General features: G+C 35.5%; 5 protein-coding genes and 2 pseudogenes across 6 annotated transcripts in view; 4 read left to right on the top strand and 3 right to left on the bottom strand.

Annotated features, from left to right (window-relative positions):
• The window catches only part of LOC117993264 (tubulin beta chain), a 146,556-nt gene that overhangs the window by 70,359 nt on the left and 57,390 nt on the right, over nt 1–18,807 (top strand). The gene's annotated exons all lie outside the window — the stretch shown is intronic.
• LOC117993268 (uncharacterized) lies at nt 346–4,881 on the bottom strand (annotated as a pseudogene).
• LOC117993269 (protein lethal(2)essential for life-like) lies at nt 4,877–5,636 on the bottom strand. Its single transcript, XM_034981024.2, has one exon. The coding sequence runs from the start codon at nt 5,536–5,538 to the stop codon at nt 4,978–4,980; it is 561 nt and encodes a 186-aa protein (XP_034836915.1). The 5' UTR covers nt 5,539–5,636; the 3' UTR covers nt 4,877–4,977.
• On the top strand, nt 7,998–12,076 carry LOC117993250 (uncharacterized; annotated as a pseudogene).
• On the top strand, nt 12,921–13,694 carry LOC117993252 (protein lethal(2)essential for life-like). The gene has a single exon (XM_034981008.2). It carries the CDS (start codon nt 13,040–13,042, stop codon nt 13,577–13,579), a length of 540 nt encoding a protein of 179 aa, XP_034836899.1. The 5' UTR covers nt 12,921–13,039; the 3' UTR covers nt 13,580–13,694.
• On the top strand, nt 16,104–16,808 carry LOC117993253 (protein lethal(2)essential for life-like). Its single transcript, XM_034981009.2, has one exon. It carries the CDS (start codon nt 16,163–16,165, stop codon nt 16,676–16,678), a length of 516 nt encoding a protein of 171 aa, XP_034836900.1. The 5' UTR covers nt 16,104–16,162; the 3' UTR covers nt 16,679–16,808.
• LOC117993234 (facilitated trehalose transporter Tret1-like) overlaps nt 17,185–18,807 on the bottom strand; it is a 5,607-nt gene continuing 3,984 nt past the window's right edge. For both annotated transcript variants that reach the window (XM_034980986.2, XM_069506623.1), the window contains exon 3: nt 17,185–18,659. In XM_034980986.2, the coding sequence (XP_034836877.2) occupies nt 17,467–18,659 (1,193 nt within the window). In that variant the 3' untranslated portion in view covers nt 17,185–17,466. The remainder of the gene's footprint in view (nt 18,660–18,807) is intronic.

The raw sequence follows: 18,807 nt of genomic DNA, 5'->3' as shown, positions 1-18,807 counted from the left end.
GAAATTGCAGTCAAGGGCTAACTTGTATCCGAATAAAAAAATATACCCTTTTGTCCTCCGCCCGCGCCGCAAACAGTCTCTCCTCAGTGCAAGCCCAGACAATAGGTGGAATTGAAATATGTGAAAATGGAAATGCTGCCTACATAAAAATCCATACATCGCCAATGTTTGCATGTTAACGATAAACTTGATAGAGTATGGCTACACGATCAAGTTTACGTGCCAGACGTCGGGTTGTTCCCGTAATAATTATCCTAAATGGAGCCGGGAAATCGAACCCAGGACTTGTTAAATTAGCAATAAACCTATATTTTAATAGAGGTCTTTGTTAAAGAAAACAAAAGCTTAATATTTGTTATTTATTAATTTATCAAACAATAACTTCAAAGTTAAAATACTCTGATAATTACTTAACAGTAGGTATTAAACGTTAAATTATAACTCGAAAAATTACCGTCGTGACTCGTAACTTCGCCTGGGTTTTGACATAATTTTGAAGTTGGCGCTAAAACTAGAAAGTTATTTGGCAACACTGAATGATAAAAGTACTTTTTCGGACCAAAGCTATTGTACAGGACAAAAATCTGTCTTAAAACAAGTGAAGTAAGGTGGAAAATTCGATCACAAAGTGATTAGGCGAAGTATGGGTGTGTTTGCCTAACTTCGCCTACATCACGCCATAGCATCAATTATTAAACAATTGTATGAAAAACGTCATAGTACAACAAGTCTAAGCAATTTAAAATGTCACAGTCGAATATAAACCTTACTAAAGCATTATAGACTAGGTTTTTGAAAAAAATGTATAGTAGGCGAAGATAAGTAGCGTTCTGAAGTCAGTTGCATACTTTAGTTATAACGCTGATAGGGCTGCCAAAAATCATGTTAACTTACCTCACTGCAAAATAAAGAGGGGTGATGGCTTGAGCAAAAAGGTTTTTTTAATTTTAAATATTTTTATTGTAGGCGCCTAAAATATTTAATCAAAAAAGTCGTAAAAACAATATTTCCATTTTTTTATAATAAATAATAAAATCAGACTCAACTAGGTCAGTTCGACATAAAAGCTCATATTATAATTTAATCCTTATTTTGAAGCTAAATGGTAGATTAAATGTTATCAAAAACAAAGGGAATGTTAAAAAATTTGCCTCGTAATGATCTTCAAATTCTTATTCATAATAGTATTATTTATTATTCTTAGACATTAAATCAGACTCGGTCAAGCATAGACATAAAAATACAAATATTTAGTAATCAGTTGCTTCTAGCTTAATAGTATAGTAACAAAAAACAGTTATCAAAAAAAAAACAGAATCAAGGTACAATATTTGACTTACAATTCTTAAAATATAAACTCAACAATTACTAATAATCAGGTCAGTCAAAGACATAAGAACTAAAAATAATATAATGAGGCATTCATTTTCATGAAAATAGTATAAGTAAAATAACTATTGTACGTTGTAATTACTCAAGTCGATATTAAATATGATTTGACCTCGTCGACAAATTTTTGGCTCAGGCAGTACTAAAATAATATCATCTAAATGCTTCATAGGCCAAATATCATCAACTGTAGGGTAAGTAAAAACTGATCCTCGGTTAACTTTCGATTCCTTCTTTTTTCTCAGAAATTTGACCTCAGGAATGTTATTTTTTATTGATATTACTTTTCCTACGAAGTGCTTCACACTCTTTTTTGTAACAAATTGAGCTAAAATCCAGGAGTCTGTTTTTAATTTATTATCACTTTCTGTGAAGTATTCAATGTCAGAAATTCCGTAGTGTATTGATGGTTCTATGTTTTCTTGTTCTTCTTTTTGGCAGGTCGCGATGAAATCGTCCATTGTTTCATATTCTGAATCATCCGTATCATCTATTTTCATTTCAATGTCAGTTGTTAAGCTAGATTGACTACTAGATCTCTTCTTTCTTCGTTTCACAGATGTGTGCTTTTGCATCTTCTTTTTTGCTTTAGTAGTTTCTCGACTTTTTCTTTCTTTAATTTCATCATTTGGTTCCTTTTCAACAGTATCTGTCATTTCTTCTTCCTCTTCTTCTGTTTCTTGTGTTATTTCTTTTAGGACTTTTCTTTGTTCAGCTACTACTCTTTGTCTCTTTTTAATTGGGACTAGTTTCATGTGTAAGGCAGACCGTGTGATTGTTGTAACCCCTTTCTTTTTCAAATTCCTGTTTCCTTTCTTATTCTGCAGTATTTTCTGAGACGGCCCAGCTTCGATAATGACATCAGAGGTTATAATAATTTTTGTTTGGTTTGTTTTAAGGCAGTCTGGGATTACGTCAATAAATGGCATATTTTCTTTATCATTCCTTGAAATTTCACCCAAATATTTAACATTTGATTCTTGCGACGAGGATGCCTCAGCATTTTGCTTATATTGAAGTAGGCAGTCTGGGATTATGTCAATGAATGGCATATTTTCTTTATCATTCCTTGAAAGTTCACCCAAATATTTAACATTTGATTCTTGCGACAAGGATACCTCAGCATTTTGCTTATATGGAAGTAAGTAAGTATTGACACTCCTGATACACAAGTTTTTGAGGCTTTCAGGATTTTTTTGCATTAGCAATGGCTGCAGCAATGAGTCAGAATTTACCTGCACAGTTTTAAGTTTTTTTTCTTTTTGCCTTTTATTTCTTTTTCCTGTTTTTACTAATTTTTGTTGAGTTGTTAAATCTTTAAAATCTTTTTCGCAAACCGATTTGCCCGGTGGCACATCTAATTTCTTGTTTCGTACTTTTTTATTAGGATCTGCACTGCGAGTCTCCTTCAGCCAGTCTAATAATGCATTGTCAATAGTATATGTCATCGTTTGTTGGTTTGAACCTGCCATTTACTAATTACTTTGTCGGGGTTGAATGGCACAATGCCAGTGCTTTTAAATCCACTGATTATGTTATGATTTTTTTCGTTAAGTTTTTCCACTAGTTGTTTGAGTAGATTTGGAAAATGTCCCTTGTGAATTGTTGCTTCTCTCGGGTTTTTATTTTGTAGTTTAATAGAATTTCCCTCCATAGTTTTTTTAAGGGACCAAAATAGCATACATCCAAGGGTTGGGTTAAATGTGTTGAATTTGGGGGTAAAAATATGAAACATATATCATTTTGTTCACAATATTTTACAATTTTGACGTTTATGTGGGACGCTAGGTTATCACCAATCAAAACTTTCTTACCAGGTTTATTTTGAGCCCATGGTAAAATCATACTTTCAAACCAATCTTCGAATAAATGGCTGTCAAACCATCCCGATTTAGAACGGTTGAATCTGGTTCCTTTAGGTCCATTAAGTGTCCATTGTGTATATAAATGTTCCGCCTTATACACAACGTATGGAGGAAGACATTCTCCTGCTGCAGTTATTGCAAACATTATAGATATAGCCCCCTTCGTATAGTTTAACACCCTTTCGGGGTACTTAATTCCTCTTCTGAACAAACATTTTTGGACCCCAGGATTATCTGTCAAGTTTGTCTCATCGTAATTTAAAATATTTTCACTAGGGACGCCTTCTAGTGATGATTTTAAATTTGTGAAGTAATCTCTCATTTCATCGGGACTTTTTTCTGCTCGGCTCCTTTTTATGTTTTGGATCACTCTGTGGGTTAATTTAGGTTTGTTTCTTTTTATAAAAGAGTATGCCCACTTCTTTCCAGGTAATTTGTTATTAAAAATTGAAAGTCGTCCATTGCCCTCCAAATATCTGAAAATGTAAAATATATTACTCTCAACCCAACTATCATTATTTTCCAATACTAATAGAAATGAATAATGTAGTAGATGCCTTAATTCAATAAATCTCTTGATACAAAATATTTCAAACATCACCTGTATACGACAATTCTCAAATCCAAAAGAGTCAAAGGACTGCCATAATCGGCGGCTGCAATTAAAACTTTTATTGTTTCATCTTCCTCCTGATCGGTAAGTCTTGTTGGGCATCCTGGTCTCTTAGGGTGTTTATTATGCAGCTTGTCCAATAAAGTTCGGCGAGGTATGCCAAAGGCTTTTTCTGCATCGTATGACGACATTGTCTTCTTTTTTAATGCTTCCACCGCTAAGTTTATCATAGTTTCTGAATGTTTAGCAGTGTACGGCCGCTTTTTGCGTTTACTCACTTTCTCTTTTTTATTTGCCATTATGAGTAGTTCTGTAATCAATTGTTTCGATTAAAAATCCGATTCTAGGTGATATCACCCATTACCAAGGGACGTGGGCAACCAAGCTTTGCTCAAGATAGATAAATATAGAATAAAAAAATCTCAGATAATATGAAACCTCTCGAATGATTTTTCGCCCTTGCGAATCTATATGGGATTATGATATTGAAAATTTCGTTTTCAAGAACACGATTATAAACAAATATACCACTTATAAATAAATATATTGTATAGTAGTATAAATTATGAAACAAAAAGAGCGACAGCCCTAGGGGCAGGTGAAGTTTGGCAACAAGATGGCCGCCGCTATCCCCTCAATAACATTTTATTCAAATACGACTTCTAAACGTGAATTAGATAGAATATAATAACGGCATAAGAAAGGGGATTAGATTAAGGTGATAATAAAATAAAAAGTTTAGCATTACCTGTTCTGTAACATTGGCTAAAACTAAAGTTTAAACACAGACAAAAAAAAACGTGTCGTTTGCTTCACGGCAAAAACGCACTGGTCACCAACAATGTGAAGTTAGCCACAAACAATCCGCAGAATCTTGCCATAGTTGAAAAATACTATGGTTTTCAGTACTTATATTCGCAGCCTGTCTTAAACTTATATTGGAAACCTTAACTTATTTAAAATTAGGCGAAGATCGGTACCACAGACGAAGTAACGAGTCACGACGGTACTGTTATTGTAGGTATCACAAAAATAAACAATCAGTCTTAAAATGGCACTGCCAAATCTTTGGAATGCACCTTAAACCAAGAAAAACAAAACTACACATTTTTACTTCGCCTTCGCTTTTGGCTTCTCATTTGTACCTTCGCTTTGGTCTTTGATTTCCTTTCGCACTGGCCCCGTTTGAGCGATAGGAACTTTTCTTTCACCCTTGATCGCCTCTGGAACCTTCGTTGGAGCTGTGATCGTCAACACTCCATCGGAAGACAGCTTCGACTCAACAGTTTCTGGTAAGGTGCCCTCTGGTAAAGCGTATCTTCTTACAAACTGGCGTGAGATATAACCGTGCTGATCTTGCTTTTCCTCGTGCTTGCCTTCAACGATGATGAATCCATCAGCAGTCTTAACACTGATTTCCTCTGGTGCGAAGTGCTGAACGTCCAGGCTGATTTGGAGTTTGTCTTTGTCAGCCTTAATGCTCGAGCCCAGGTCTCTGGCTGCGGCGGCTAGATGACGCCAGGGCCGGTAGTAGTCCCTGTTGACAAGAGGACCTGCTGCAACCGCGGTGAGGAGATCGTCCGGAGTCAGCGCCAAGCCGAAATGCTGGTCCACAAGGCGGCGGGGACGAACAAAAGGCATCTCGTCGAACAAGTATGGAATCAGCGACATCTTGAAACTTCTTGGTTAAAAATTCACGTAGAAAAGTTTGCGTAGAAGCGCAATGGAACACTTTCAGTTCTAAATTCAATTCAAATCTGACGTGTGCCGCCCCGCCGTTTCACTTATATAGTGGTGGGCAGTGGCTTCTTGCAGCGCCATCTAGTAACGAGTAGAAATTTCTAGATTGAATTGCTGCACTTTATGCCAGCGGTTCTCAATGATTAGGTCGCATTAAATAATATCCCCATATTATTATTTCTAAACAACATATTTCTTTCTTATTAGTCATGTTTGTTTTTTATTTATTTTGAATGAATGATAAAATAACAATGATAATACATATTTATATGTAAAAAAAGAAGTAGATAGTAGTTTCATACATATCTAAAGTGAAAACCTAAAATTAGGCACTTGGTCCACATTAATAAAGCGCTATGTCCTTTAATCTCATGCATTTATCTTCTGTCTTATTCATCACTGAGCACGAATATAATCGCTATGTAACATTATGAACAGTAACATGTCTATGGTATAAATGTGTCATTACAAAACAGGTAAACCTCAAACGTCACGTCATGAAAGTCGGTACCTACACTAGGGACGTAGCATTATTTGCAGGATATACTTAACTTATTTTTTTCTACATTTGCTTGTGATAGTGCTCACGATCTTAGATGATACTATCTGTCGCTGTAAATTTATACCTACTCTCTGTGTTATAAAAGTATTATTCTATCTTTATTATAATAGTAAATTCATAATATCAAAAAAGCGCATAAAAGTTACAGCTTTTGACGTTACGTCCGTTTTTGAGGTCTAAGTTGGTCCAAAATTATTTTACAACTTTGATAGTACCTCAAATTCTCAACTTTTAGGGTTCCGTAGGAGAAAAATCCCCTATAGGATCCTTTAGGATCCCTTTTATTCCCTTATAGGATTACATTTTTAAGTAAAATCAAAACACCATTTATACTCTGATTAAAAAGCTCTTTTCAATGATACGATATAAAAAAATCCCATTTATGGGCACCCCTATCAAACATAGTTTCTTACTACTTTTATGAAACGAACGAACAGATAAGAAATGATAAGCGGATAAGATATGTAAATTCACAAGTAGACTCAGGAACTTCGCTTCACTTGGTTAAATATTAGCTATATTAACTTAGTTATGTGTATGACACAGTAAAATTGTTGCAGAATTTTTGTGTTTTACTATTCTCCATTAATTTGAAAATAGAAATATAACTAAAAAATTTTTTATTTAAATAAACTTTTACAGATGCTTTTGAATCGTCAAAATAATCCACCATTTATTACATTTATCAACGTCATCAGTATCATCAGTAGTTTATCATTTATCAGTAAGCTACGCATAAAATTTAAAAATAAAATAAGGCAACTTTATATCTTTCAACATTAAGTAACCATAAATACCTATTTAAAATAAACATATGCAGCCAGTGGGTTGAGAACCCCTGCAAAGCCAGTCAACGACTCGTCGATGCATCTAGAATTTTGTAGCGCGATCGACGTCTCATGCGTGCCTTGTCTCTAGGTTCTAGAGGTTTTGCCGTGGGGTAGGTCAGGTTAAGGTCATTTGGTAGGTAGGTTTAGGTATATAGGTAGGTTGTACTCGAGTTTTAACTTTTATGATTATTTCCATGACTGTGTTATTATGGTGTTAATATTGCCGTTTAGATTAGACGAATAAATTGAGTTTGAGGCTAGGCTAGGCTAGACCCTAGGACCAGGCCAGGACCTTATTTAAATTTAGCAAGAATTTCAAAATCAAAAGCTATTATAGGTACCTAGGTAGGTACCTACCTACGTGTCGGCAAATAGTAATCTACCTTTAATTATTCGAAACTACTTTAGGACTCCGGTAGGGCGAAGGTTCAAACCTGGCCTGTAATAAGGTGGACTAGGCAGAAGTACGTACCTACCAGTAAAATAGGTAGATACCTAGCAGACAGGTATATTATTGTTAAGCAGACTGAGTACCTACCTACCTACCTACCTACTCCTAGGCATCGATGCTCCTAGGTATTTAGGTAGGTAGTAGGTACCTATCTTTGAATGTAAGTGGGTACCAGACCAGTAGGTACTAAGTAGATAAGAAGTAGGTACCTACATCATACTAAACTCAGCTAGGCCTGTCAACCTCACAGGTAGGAGGAAGGCAGGTATAGTACGCGACTGGTATTGATGCAATCGGGGTATGAGCTGTGGGGTACGCCCCGCACACCCGGGCTATCCCGCACCGGGATAGCGTGGGAGTTGTGCGGGTCGTCCCCACCCCGATGGCCATGTCGACCTGTCGCGTACCTACTATACCTACCTACCTAACGTTAAGCCTAGCTACCTAGGAGGTAGGTAGGTATCTACCTACTTACCTACACGTCAGCTTAGATTAATTATTCTAGAATAGAGCACGTCAGATTTATTTTTTGATAACTAGGTAGGTACCGTCGTGACTCGTTACTTCGTCTGTGGTACCGATCTTCGCCTAATTTTAAATAAGTTAAGGTTTCCAATATAAGTTTAAGACAGGCTGCGAATATAAGTACTGAAAACCATAGTATTTTTCAACTATGGCAAGATTCTGCGGATTGTTTGTGGCTAACTTCACATTGTTGGTGACCAGTGCGTTTTTGCCGTGAAGCAAACGACACGTTTTTTTTTTGTCTGTGTTTAAACTTTAGTTTTAGCCAATGTTACAGAACAGGTAATGCTAAACTTTTTATTTTATTATCACCTTAATCTAATCCCCTTTCTTATGCCGTTATTATATTCTATCTAATTCACGTTTAGAAGTCGTATTTGAATAAAATGTTATTGAGGGGATAGCGGCGGCCATCTTGTTGCCAAACTTCACCTGCCCCTAGGGCTGTCGCTCTTTTTGTTTCATAATTTATACTACTATACAATATATTTATTTATAAGTGGTATATTTGTTTATAATCGTGTTCTTGAAAACGAAATTTTCAATATCATAATCCCATATAGATTCGCAAGGGCGAAAAATCATTCGAGAGGTTTCATATTATCTGAGATTTTTTTATTCTATATTTATCTATCTTGAGCAAAGCTTGGTTGCCCACGTCCCTTGGTAATGGGTGATATCACCTAGAATCGGATTTTTAATCGAAACAATTGATTACAGAACTACTCATAATGGCAAATAAAAAAGAGAAAGTGAGTAAACGCAAAAAGCGGCCGTACACTGCTAAACATTCAGAAACTATGATAAACTTAGCGGTGGAAGCATTAAAAAAGAAGACAATGTCGTCATACGATGCAGAAAAAGCCTTTGGCATACCTCGCCGAACTTTATTGGACAAGCTGCATAATAAACACCCTAAGAGACCAGGATGCCCAACAAGACTTACCGATCAGGAGGAAGATGAAACAATAAAAGTTTTAATTGCAGCCGCCGATTATGGCAGTCCTTTGACTCTTTTGGATTTGAGAATTGTCGTATACAGGTGATGTTTGAAATATTTTGTATCAAGAGATTTATTGAATTAAGGCATCTACTACATTATTCATTTCTATTAGTATTGGAAAATAATGATAGTTGGGTTGAGAGTAATATATTTTACATTTTCAGATATTTGGAGGGCAATGGACGACTTTCAATTTTTAATAACAAATTACCTGGAAAGAAGTGGGCATACTCTTTTATAAAAAGAAACAAACCTAAATTAACCCACAGAGTGATCCAAAACATAAAAAGGAGCCGAGCAGAAAAAAGTCCCGATGAAATGAGAGATTACTTCACAAATTTAAAATCATCACTAGAAGGCGTCCCTAGTGAAAATATTTTAAATTACGATGAGACAAACTTGACAGATAATCCTGGGGTCCAAAAATGTTTGTTCAGAAGAGGAATTAAGTACCCCGAAAGGGTGTTAAACTATACGAAGGGGGCTATATCTATAATGTTTGCAATAACTGCAGCAGGAGAATGTCTTCCTCCATACGTTGTGTATAAGGCGGAACATTTATATACACAATGGACACTTAATGGACCTAAAGGAACCAGATTCAACCGTTCTAAATCGGGATGGTTTGACAGCCATTTATTCGAAGATTGGTTTGAAAGTATGATTTTACCATGGGCTCAAAATAAACCTGGTAAGAAAGTTTTGATTGGTGATAACCTAGCGTCCCACATAAACGTCAAAATTGTAAAATATTGTGAACAAAATGATATATGTTTCATATTTTTACCCCCAAATTCAACACATTTAACCCAACCCTTGGATGTATGCTATTTTGGTCCCTTAAAAAAACTATGGAGGGAAATTCTATTAAACTACAAAATAAAAAACCCGAGAGAAGCAACAATTCACAAGGGACATTTTCCAAATCTACTCAAACAACTAGTGGAAAAACTTAACGAAAAAAATCATAACATAATCAGTGGATTTAAAAGCACTGGCATTGTGCCATTCAACCCCGACAAAGTAATTAGTAAAATGGCAGGTTCAAACCAACAAACGATGACATATACTATTGACAATGCATTATTAGACTGGCTGAAGGAGACTCGCAGTGCAGATCCTAATAAAAAAGTACGAAACAAGAAATTAGATGTGCCACCGGGCAAATCGGTTTGCGAAAAAGATTTTAAAGATTTAACAACTCAACAAAAATTAGTAAAAACAGGAAAAAGAAATAAAAGGCAAAAAGAAAAAAAAACTTAAAACTGTGCAGGTAAATTCTGACTCATTGCTGCAGCCATTGCTAATGCAAAAAAATCCTGAAAGCCTCAAAAACTTGTGTATCAGGAGTGTCAATACTTACTTACTTCCATATAAGCAAAATGCTGAGGTATCCTTGTCGCAAGAATCAAATGTTAAATATTTGGGTGAACTTTCAAGGAATGATAAAGAAAATATGCCATTCATTGACATAATCCCAGACTGCCTACTTCAATATAAGCAAAATGCTGAGGCATCCTCGTCGCAAGAATCAAATGTTAAATATTTGGGTGAAATTTCAAGGAATGATAAAGAAAATATGCCATTTATTGACGTAATCCCAGACTGCCTTAAAACAAACCAAACAAAAATTATTATAACCTCTGATGTCATTATCGAAGCTGGGCCGTCTCAGAAAATACTGCAGAATAAGAAAGGAAACAGGAATTTGAAAAAGAAAGGGGTTACAACAATCACACGGTCTGCCTTACACATGAAACTAGTCCCAATTAAAAAGAGACAAAGAGTAGTAGCTGAACAAAGAAAAGTCCTAAAAGAAATAACACAAGAAACAGAAGAAGAGGAAGAAGAAATGACAGATACTGTTGAAAAGGAACCAAATGATGAAATTAAAGAAAGAAAAAGTCGAGAAACTACTAAAGCAAAAAAGAAGATGCAAAAGCACACATCTGTGAAACGAAGAAAGAAGAGATCTAGTAGTCAATCTAGCTTAACAACTGACATTGAAATGAAAATAGATGATACGGATGATTCAGAATATGAAACAATGGACGATTTCATCGCGACCTGCCAAAAAGAAGAACAAGAAAACATAGAACCATCAATACACTACGGAATTTCTGACATTGAATACTTCACAGAAAGTGATAATAAATTAAAAACAGACTCCTGGATTTTAGCTCAATTTGTTACAAAAAAGAGTGTGAAGCACTTCGTAGGAAAAGTAATATCAATAAAAAATAACATTCCTGAGGTCAAATTTCTGAGAAAAAAGAAGGAATCGAAAGTTAACCGAGGATCAGTTTTTACTTACCCTACAGTTGATGATATTTGGCCTATGAAGCATTTAGATGATATTATTTTAGTACTGCCTGAGCCAAAAATTTGTCGACGAGGTCAAATCATATTTAATATCGACTTGAGTAATTACAACGTACAATAGTTATTTTACTTATACTATTTTCATGAAAATGAATGCCTCATTATATTATTTTTAGTTCTTATGTCTTTGACTGACCTGATTATTAGTAATTGTTGAGTTTATATTTTAAGAATTGTAAGTCAAATATTGTACCTTGATTCTGTTTTTTTTTTGATAACTGTTTTTTGTTACTATACTATTAAGCTAGAAGCAACTGATTACTAAATATTTGTATTTTTATGTCTATGCTTGACCGAGTCTGATTTAATGTCTAAGAATAATAAATAATACTATTATGAATAAGAATTTGAAGATCATTACGAGGCAAATTTTTTAACATTCCCTTTGTTTTTGATAACATTTAATCTACCATTTAGCTTCAAAATAAGGATTAAATTATAATATGAGCTTTTATGTCGAACTGACCTAGTTGAGTCTGATTTTATTATTTATTATAAAAAAATGGAAATATTGTTTTTACGACTTTTTTGATTAAATATTTTAGGCGCCTACAATAAAAATATTTAAAATTAAAAAAACCTTTTTGCTCAAGCCATCACCCCTCTTTATTTTGCAGTGAGGTAAGTTAACATGATTTTTGGCAGCCCTATCAGCGTTATAACTAAAGTATGCAACTGACTTCAGAACGCTACTTATCTTCGCCTACTATACATTTTTTTCAAAAACCTAGTCTATAATGCTTTAGTAAGGTTTATATTCGACTGTGACATTTTAAATTGCTTAGACTTGTTGTACTATGACGTTTTTCATACAATTGTTTAATAATTGATGCTATGGCGTGATGTAGGCGAAGTTAGGCAAACACACCCATACTTCGCCTAATCACTTTGTGATCGAATTTTCCACCTTACTTCACTTGTTTTAAGACAGATTTTTGTCCTGTACAATAGCTTTGGTCCGAAAAAGTACTTTTATCATTCAGTGTTGCCAAATAACTTTCTAGTTTTAGCGCCAACTTCAAAATTATGTCAAAACCCAGGCGAAGTTACGAGTCACGACGGTAGGTAGTATCTTACCTACCTACCTCCTAGGTAGCTAGGTACTAAAAAAGTACCTAGGTAGGTATTTAATAGGTACCTACCTACGTATAATCTATAAGCCATAAGGTATCAGCTAGCCACTGACGATACGTCTGTTTCATGATGCTATGGATTCGTACTTTGTGGATCCAATTAGATGGTGTAAACTAATGAAAACATTATTTTTACCTATAGAATTACGTCTGTAGAGGACTGGATTGGAAAGGGGCTCTACTGGGTCGTTTACCCAATATACATAGGGAACATTGTATGTAATGTGTGTACTTAAATAAAATTATTCATTTATTTACCTACCTACCTAGGTATAACCATATTGTAAACAAATACCTACGTCCGCGTCGCCCGGTCACTCGCACCGGCCGGCCGGCATGGAGCTGAAATCGACGCGCCTGCGCTTTCGTTACTTTTCGAGAAATTTCTACTCTTCAATAGATGGCGTTATGGGTATATAAACGCGAGCGAGCGCGCCTGTTCCAAGTATATGAGTTGAGCTAACGAAACGTTCACACTGCAAGTTTTCAAAAGTTTTGAACTTCGAATTTTATTTTCGTGTTTGAGTGATCAGTAAAAGAAGGAAAATGTCTCTTCTACCATACGTCTTCGGCTACAACTGGCCACGCTACCGCCCACACCGTCTTCTAGACCAAGATTTCGGTCTAGCCATCACTCCAGACGACAATATGTTGACCGTTGCAAACATTCCTATGATTTCCGAAAACTATTTGAGACCCTGGCAACAGCTGGCGAACGCTGCACGCGAAGTTGAATCCAATATCAAGGCAGATAAGGACAAATTTCAAGTGAATTTGGACGTTCAACATTTTGCTCCTGAAGAAATAAGCGTGAAGACAGCCGATGGTTATATTATCGTGGAAGGAAACCATGAAGAGAAGAAGGATGAGCATGGATATATTTCTAGGAAATTCGTACGCAGATATGCTCTTCCTAAGGGCTGCAACCCTGAAACAGTTCAATCTAAACTTTCCTCTGATGGTGTTTTAACTGTGACCGCGCCAAGAAACCCATCCGCTCTCAAAAATGAAAGGCCCATTCCAATTCAGCAAACAGGACCCATTCACAAGGAAATCAAAGGAGACACAATTCAAGAAAAGAAGTAATTTTTTTAAAATTTTAATTTAATTCACTGCCGCGCGGCCGCTATGAAACTTAAGAGACTGACATTTGTATTTTTATTTTTACTGCTAAATAAATGTAATTTAAGTTTTTGAAACACATATGGTTTTATTTTTAATACCTACTACCTATCTTATTTTGACAAAAAATGCTTGCTATTTTTTGCATAGGTACCTACTACCTACCTACCATAAAATTAGTAGGAACAGAATGGTTTTTACTTTGGAGTTTGTTGTGGGCCTCAGACCTGTTTGGAACCCTCGTAGCTTTAGTTTTAAGTTTGCGTAATAATTATCAACACTATACCTATCTTAGAAATCCAACATCTGACCATCAAAAAGAGTTATTAATTAGGTACCTATTTTGAATAAATCATTTGACTTTTGACTTTTTTGACTACTTTTTACACCTATTTTTGAAATCCTCAGAATCCACGACTGATACTAATAGTTGGGTGTTTGTGTAAAGGGCTATTTCTCTGTAATATACCTAGTAGATAATCTATGGGGCTCTATTATACTATCTTTGATTGTGGTAAATTCAAGCAGCCAGAGGTCCCGGGTTCGAGTCCGGGTAAAATAAAATATTCAAGTCTAAAATTAGCCTAGGTCTAAATTAAAAGCTTTGTGGCTCTGTAGTAGTAGTACAGGTCGAGATGGCAATCGGGGTATGAGGCAGGGGGACGCCCCGCACACCCGCGCTCGCCCGCACCATGTTAGCGCCGGGATTGTGCGGGTGTGCGGGGCGTTTCCTCCCCGATTGCCATTTCGACCATACTATCTGTGCGTACTATAGGTACTTATGAAGTTTTTGATCGGGCTTGGGCATAGAGATAGTCAGGGTAATCAGCCTAAAGAGAATTTACTGTAGTTGTCTATTCAACATGTCGAATATGATCATAGTGGTTTATATTATCTTTGAATATGACGTTCAATGACACGCATACGCCATCATGAATTTTTGTACATTATTTTACAAATTAAAACAATAATAATTTTTAATGAATATTCGATAAATAAAGCTATAAAATAAGTAGGTACATCTAGACAATATAGACATGCTCCTTAGACCTTTACTGAACGTAAGTCTCCGCCCAAAGCTGTATTCCTGGATGAAACAATCAAGGAATGTTCGACCAGTTGTAAAGATAGGTAAAGAAAAATTCCAGCTACGCATAGATGTACACCAGTTTGCCAAAGAAGAATTGAGAGTCAAGGCTCGTTCCGAATACGTTATTATAGAAGGAAAGCAAGAAATGAGAACTAAGACAGGTTGTCTTGTTAGACAGTTTGTTAGAAAATTCAAGCTACCAGATGGCTGCGATCCTCAAAAGATTGAATCTGAATTATCTCCGGATGGGTATTTGACTGTAGTAGCACATAGAAATACTTGTAGTAGCAGTAATTGGCCTTGTGAAACTTTAATACCTATTTCTAACATACCTAAAGAGGCTAAAGATGATTTTATAATTCTCCCAATTGAAGATAAGCCTTGTAATCTACCCCCTAAGAAGTAATTAACGAGTGTACTTTATTATTATTGGTAAATACAATTGCAACCCATTAGGGCGTCAGTCATAATCAGTCTAATTCAAAATAATAAGTGCAGATACCTCATAAAACATTATCACTGATGTAAATAATAAATGAGATGGAAAGATACAAACAATTTTGTCAGGAGAAAATTAGAAAAAGAGTGGGTACTACAGTCAGAGCCTAAGTTTATGCTTGCTTTATGTCATCATCATCATGATACACCCATCACCGACTCACTACAAAGCATGGGTCTCCTCTCAGAGTGAGAAGGGTTTTGGCCATAGTCTACCAGTTACCACGCTGGCCATGTGCGGATTGGTAGACTTCACACACCTTTGAGAACATTAATGAGAGTTCTCAGGCATGCAGGTTTCCTCACGATGTTTTCCTGAACCGTTAAAGCAAATGATATCTAATTAATTAAAACGCACATAACTCCGAAAAATTAGAGGTGCGTACCAGGGATCGAACCCCCAACCTCCGATTAGAAGGCGGACGTCCTAACCACTAGGCTATCACAGCTTATACCTATTGCTTTATGTGTTAATATTATTTTATTGCTTTACATTTGAAAATCTAGATCTAAATCGATGAGTCAAATTGTATGCTATTAAGTTTCTTAATCATCACCAGTTATGCCAGTTCACAGCCTTCTTTACTAAACAAGGCTGTGAACCAGTTACATCATCACCTTAATTTTAAATTGCATCCAAAATTATTTAAACATAATAATGAGCTGTACTGATTTCAAAATTTTCTAAATGTTTATATAACTGCCGTATCGGTAGAGCTATTTTTAAACTGAGATATGTGCTCAATATAGATAATGATAAATGCACCCAATATTATGATTCATTGTATAGCAGAGCCGTAATTTCGTCTGCAGCTAGAAATTTCTCGAGTGCACGCACGTAAACATAAATAAACAACGACGTTAGCGCACGCTTTATATAAATAGGATGAATACGAAACTGTTTCATAGTCAAACTCAAACTAGAAGCGTTGAGAGATCAGATAGATAATACGCCGAAAATGTCACTCGCACCATACTTCTTTGATTACGACCTGCCGCGGTGGCCACGTCGTCTCCTTGATCAAAACTTCGGCCTGACTCTATCACCAGAAGACCTATTCACAGCAACTACAAGCCCAGTCGTTCCAAGATACAGATTCTTTTGGCCCAAAGACGCTGGCTCATCCATCAAATTCGAAAAAGACAAGTGGCAGATCAGCGTAGACGTCCAGCATTTTGCTCCGGATGAAATCACTGTGAAGACAGCCGATGGTAATATAGTTGTTGAAGGGAAACATGAAGAAAAGCAAGATGAGCATGGATTCGTCTCCAGACATTTCGTGAGGAAGTTTAAAATCCCAGAGGACACGGATCCTGAAGCGATAGAATCAAGGCTTTCCTCTGACGGTGTGTTAACAGTTTTAGCATCGAGAAAAGCAGATGTGCTTAAAGGTGAAAGGAATGTACCTATAACTCAAACAGGCCCGGTCAGGAAGGAAGGTAAGGATGAAACAGTGCCTGAAAAGAAGGCTTAATGAATGTAAAAATGTATATCGTGTTTTTTATAAACTTTTTGTGACTGAATAATGAGACTGTGAATAGTATTTTGTATATCTTTAATAAAAATAATTGATATTTTATAATAAAGAGGTAGGTAATTAATAAGTGTGTTTTATTAAAAAGTAGCTGATGCCCACGACTTCTTCCGCGTGGATTTAAGTTTTTCAGAATTCCGTGAAACTGTGATTTTTCGGGATAAAAAGTAGCCTAATAATGTGTTAATGGTATAACTTATCTCCATTCCTTTCAGCCAAATCCGTCCAGTAGTTTTGGCGTGAAAGAGTAACAAACATACACACACATACAAACTTAACTATAATAACTTTCGCTTTCATAATAAGTGTGATTGTTTTCAGGTTTTCACTTAATAAAACAATTTAATTTTGGTTTTAGTTTTTGTACTTATACTCAATAGTTTCTACGATTTTTCACAATCCTTAATAAGTAATAAGACTACACTCATACAATTTTTTTAAATGGAATAGGTATCAGATAATTTTTTTTTTCCAAATAGGGCTCTATTTAAAAAAATTATTAATTTATATCTGATTTTATGAACAGTTGTTATTCTAGCCTATAACTGAATAACTTGGACGAAGAAATAAGTAATGTCAGTTAAGATTCATTTAAGACTATTCTTAGCATTCTGCTTCGGTAATTAGTCATATCGCTGGGTATGGTGGGTAAGGTATGCTATTTGGCTAACATAAAGATCTGAAACGTTTTATGAAAATGGAAAAGGCACAACAAATAATTATTATTATCATAAAGATGAGACAGTAGTACCACTTTTCTTATAACTATCTTCTATTTCCTGCAAAGTACGACCACTCGTTTCAGGGAGTACAAAACACAGGATTACGTTATTAATAACTGTAACAACACCATAAGTAGCATACATTGCCGCGTTTCCATATGTTGCTACAACTCCGGGAGATATTTTTACACAGACGAACAAAACTAAGTACGACATAGCCGCGGCTATACCAGATCCTAATCCTCTTAAATTAGCAGAAAATAACTCGGGCACAAATGCCCACCCTAATGTTACCACAGAACCACCAAAAGCTATAAACAAAACTGTGATCGTTATTGATAACCCTACGGATCCAAATCTTTCAATGTTCAACAAGTAAGCCACTAAAATAAATAAAGAAATAGCGCAACAAAAGTTTGAAGTGAGGAAGAAAATCTTGCGCGGTATATATTTGTTGAAAGCGAAAATTAAAACGATGATCACAAACCTGACAATATCAATGCCGATCATAAATATGAAAGGGTCAATACTGCCCTTAAACGTATCTTCAATCATTTCTTGTGCGTAAAAACTGAATACATTAACTCCGCTAAACTGTACAAACGACAATAACAGAACAATCAACAATGGCTTGAAAAATGATAAGCTCATAATATCCTTGTAAAAGTATTGGTTAGATTTTTCATTCTGTCGCATTAATACTAACTGCAACTCCTTCTCAGAGTCTATGTCTTGTCCTCTGAACCATTTATATGCTTGAGTACCTTCATCTATTTTCCCTTTTGATATCAACCATAGGGGACTTTCTTTCAAAAATAGGAATAATATCACACATGAAGCATTAAGTGTTCCGTAAATGTAGCAACAATGTCTCCAGGAAACATATCCTCCTAGAAAATGACTAGTTATTACACCTACACTCATCGATATAGAAGGAGCTACAAGAGTTAAACTTCTGTATTTGGGATCAGTTATTTCCCCTATATAAACTAAGGATATAGGTCTACTGGCACCCACTGATAGTCCTGCTATGAATCTTCCAATCAGCATGTACGTATTGTTGGTAGCAATCGCCACAATAACCCAACTTATTAAGGATATAACTGCTAGCACCATATGTCCAGATTTTCTTCCCACATAGTCGATTAGATAGCCTGCGCCGACACATCCAAATACCATAGATAGTACAGTAATTGAGGCTGAAAAATAAACATTTATTTAATTTTATTTTAGTGCATCTTATTTTTATCTTGAGACCATGACTTTTTATGACGAAATTATTTAGGTGCCGTGTAAAAATGATTATTTTCTAAACTTTCTTTAAACTAAGATTCGTAATCGTATGTT

This window comes from Maniola hyperantus, chromosome 23, assembly GCF_902806685.2.
Source record: "Maniola hyperantus chromosome 23, iAphHyp1.2, whole genome shotgun sequence".
NCBI classification, from domain to species: Eukaryota; Metazoa; Arthropoda; class Insecta; order Lepidoptera; family Nymphalidae; genus Maniola; species Maniola hyperantus.
Note: the sequence above shows the minus strand (reverse complement) of the source record. Positions and strands in the feature narration are given on the sequence as shown.

Excerpts from the sequence above, each read along its gene's own strand:
- LOC117993252 (XM_034981008.2), top strand. The coding sequence starts at position 13,040 with ATGTCTCTTCTACCATACGTCTTCGGCTACAACTGGCCACGCTACCGC.
- LOC117993269 (XM_034981024.2), bottom strand. The coding sequence starts at position 5,538 with ATGTCGCTGATTCCATACTTGTTCGACGAGATGCCTTTTGTTCGTCCC.
- LOC117993253 (XM_034981009.2), top strand. The coding sequence starts at position 16,163 with ATGTCACTCGCACCATACTTCTTTGATTACGACCTGCCGCGGTGGCCA.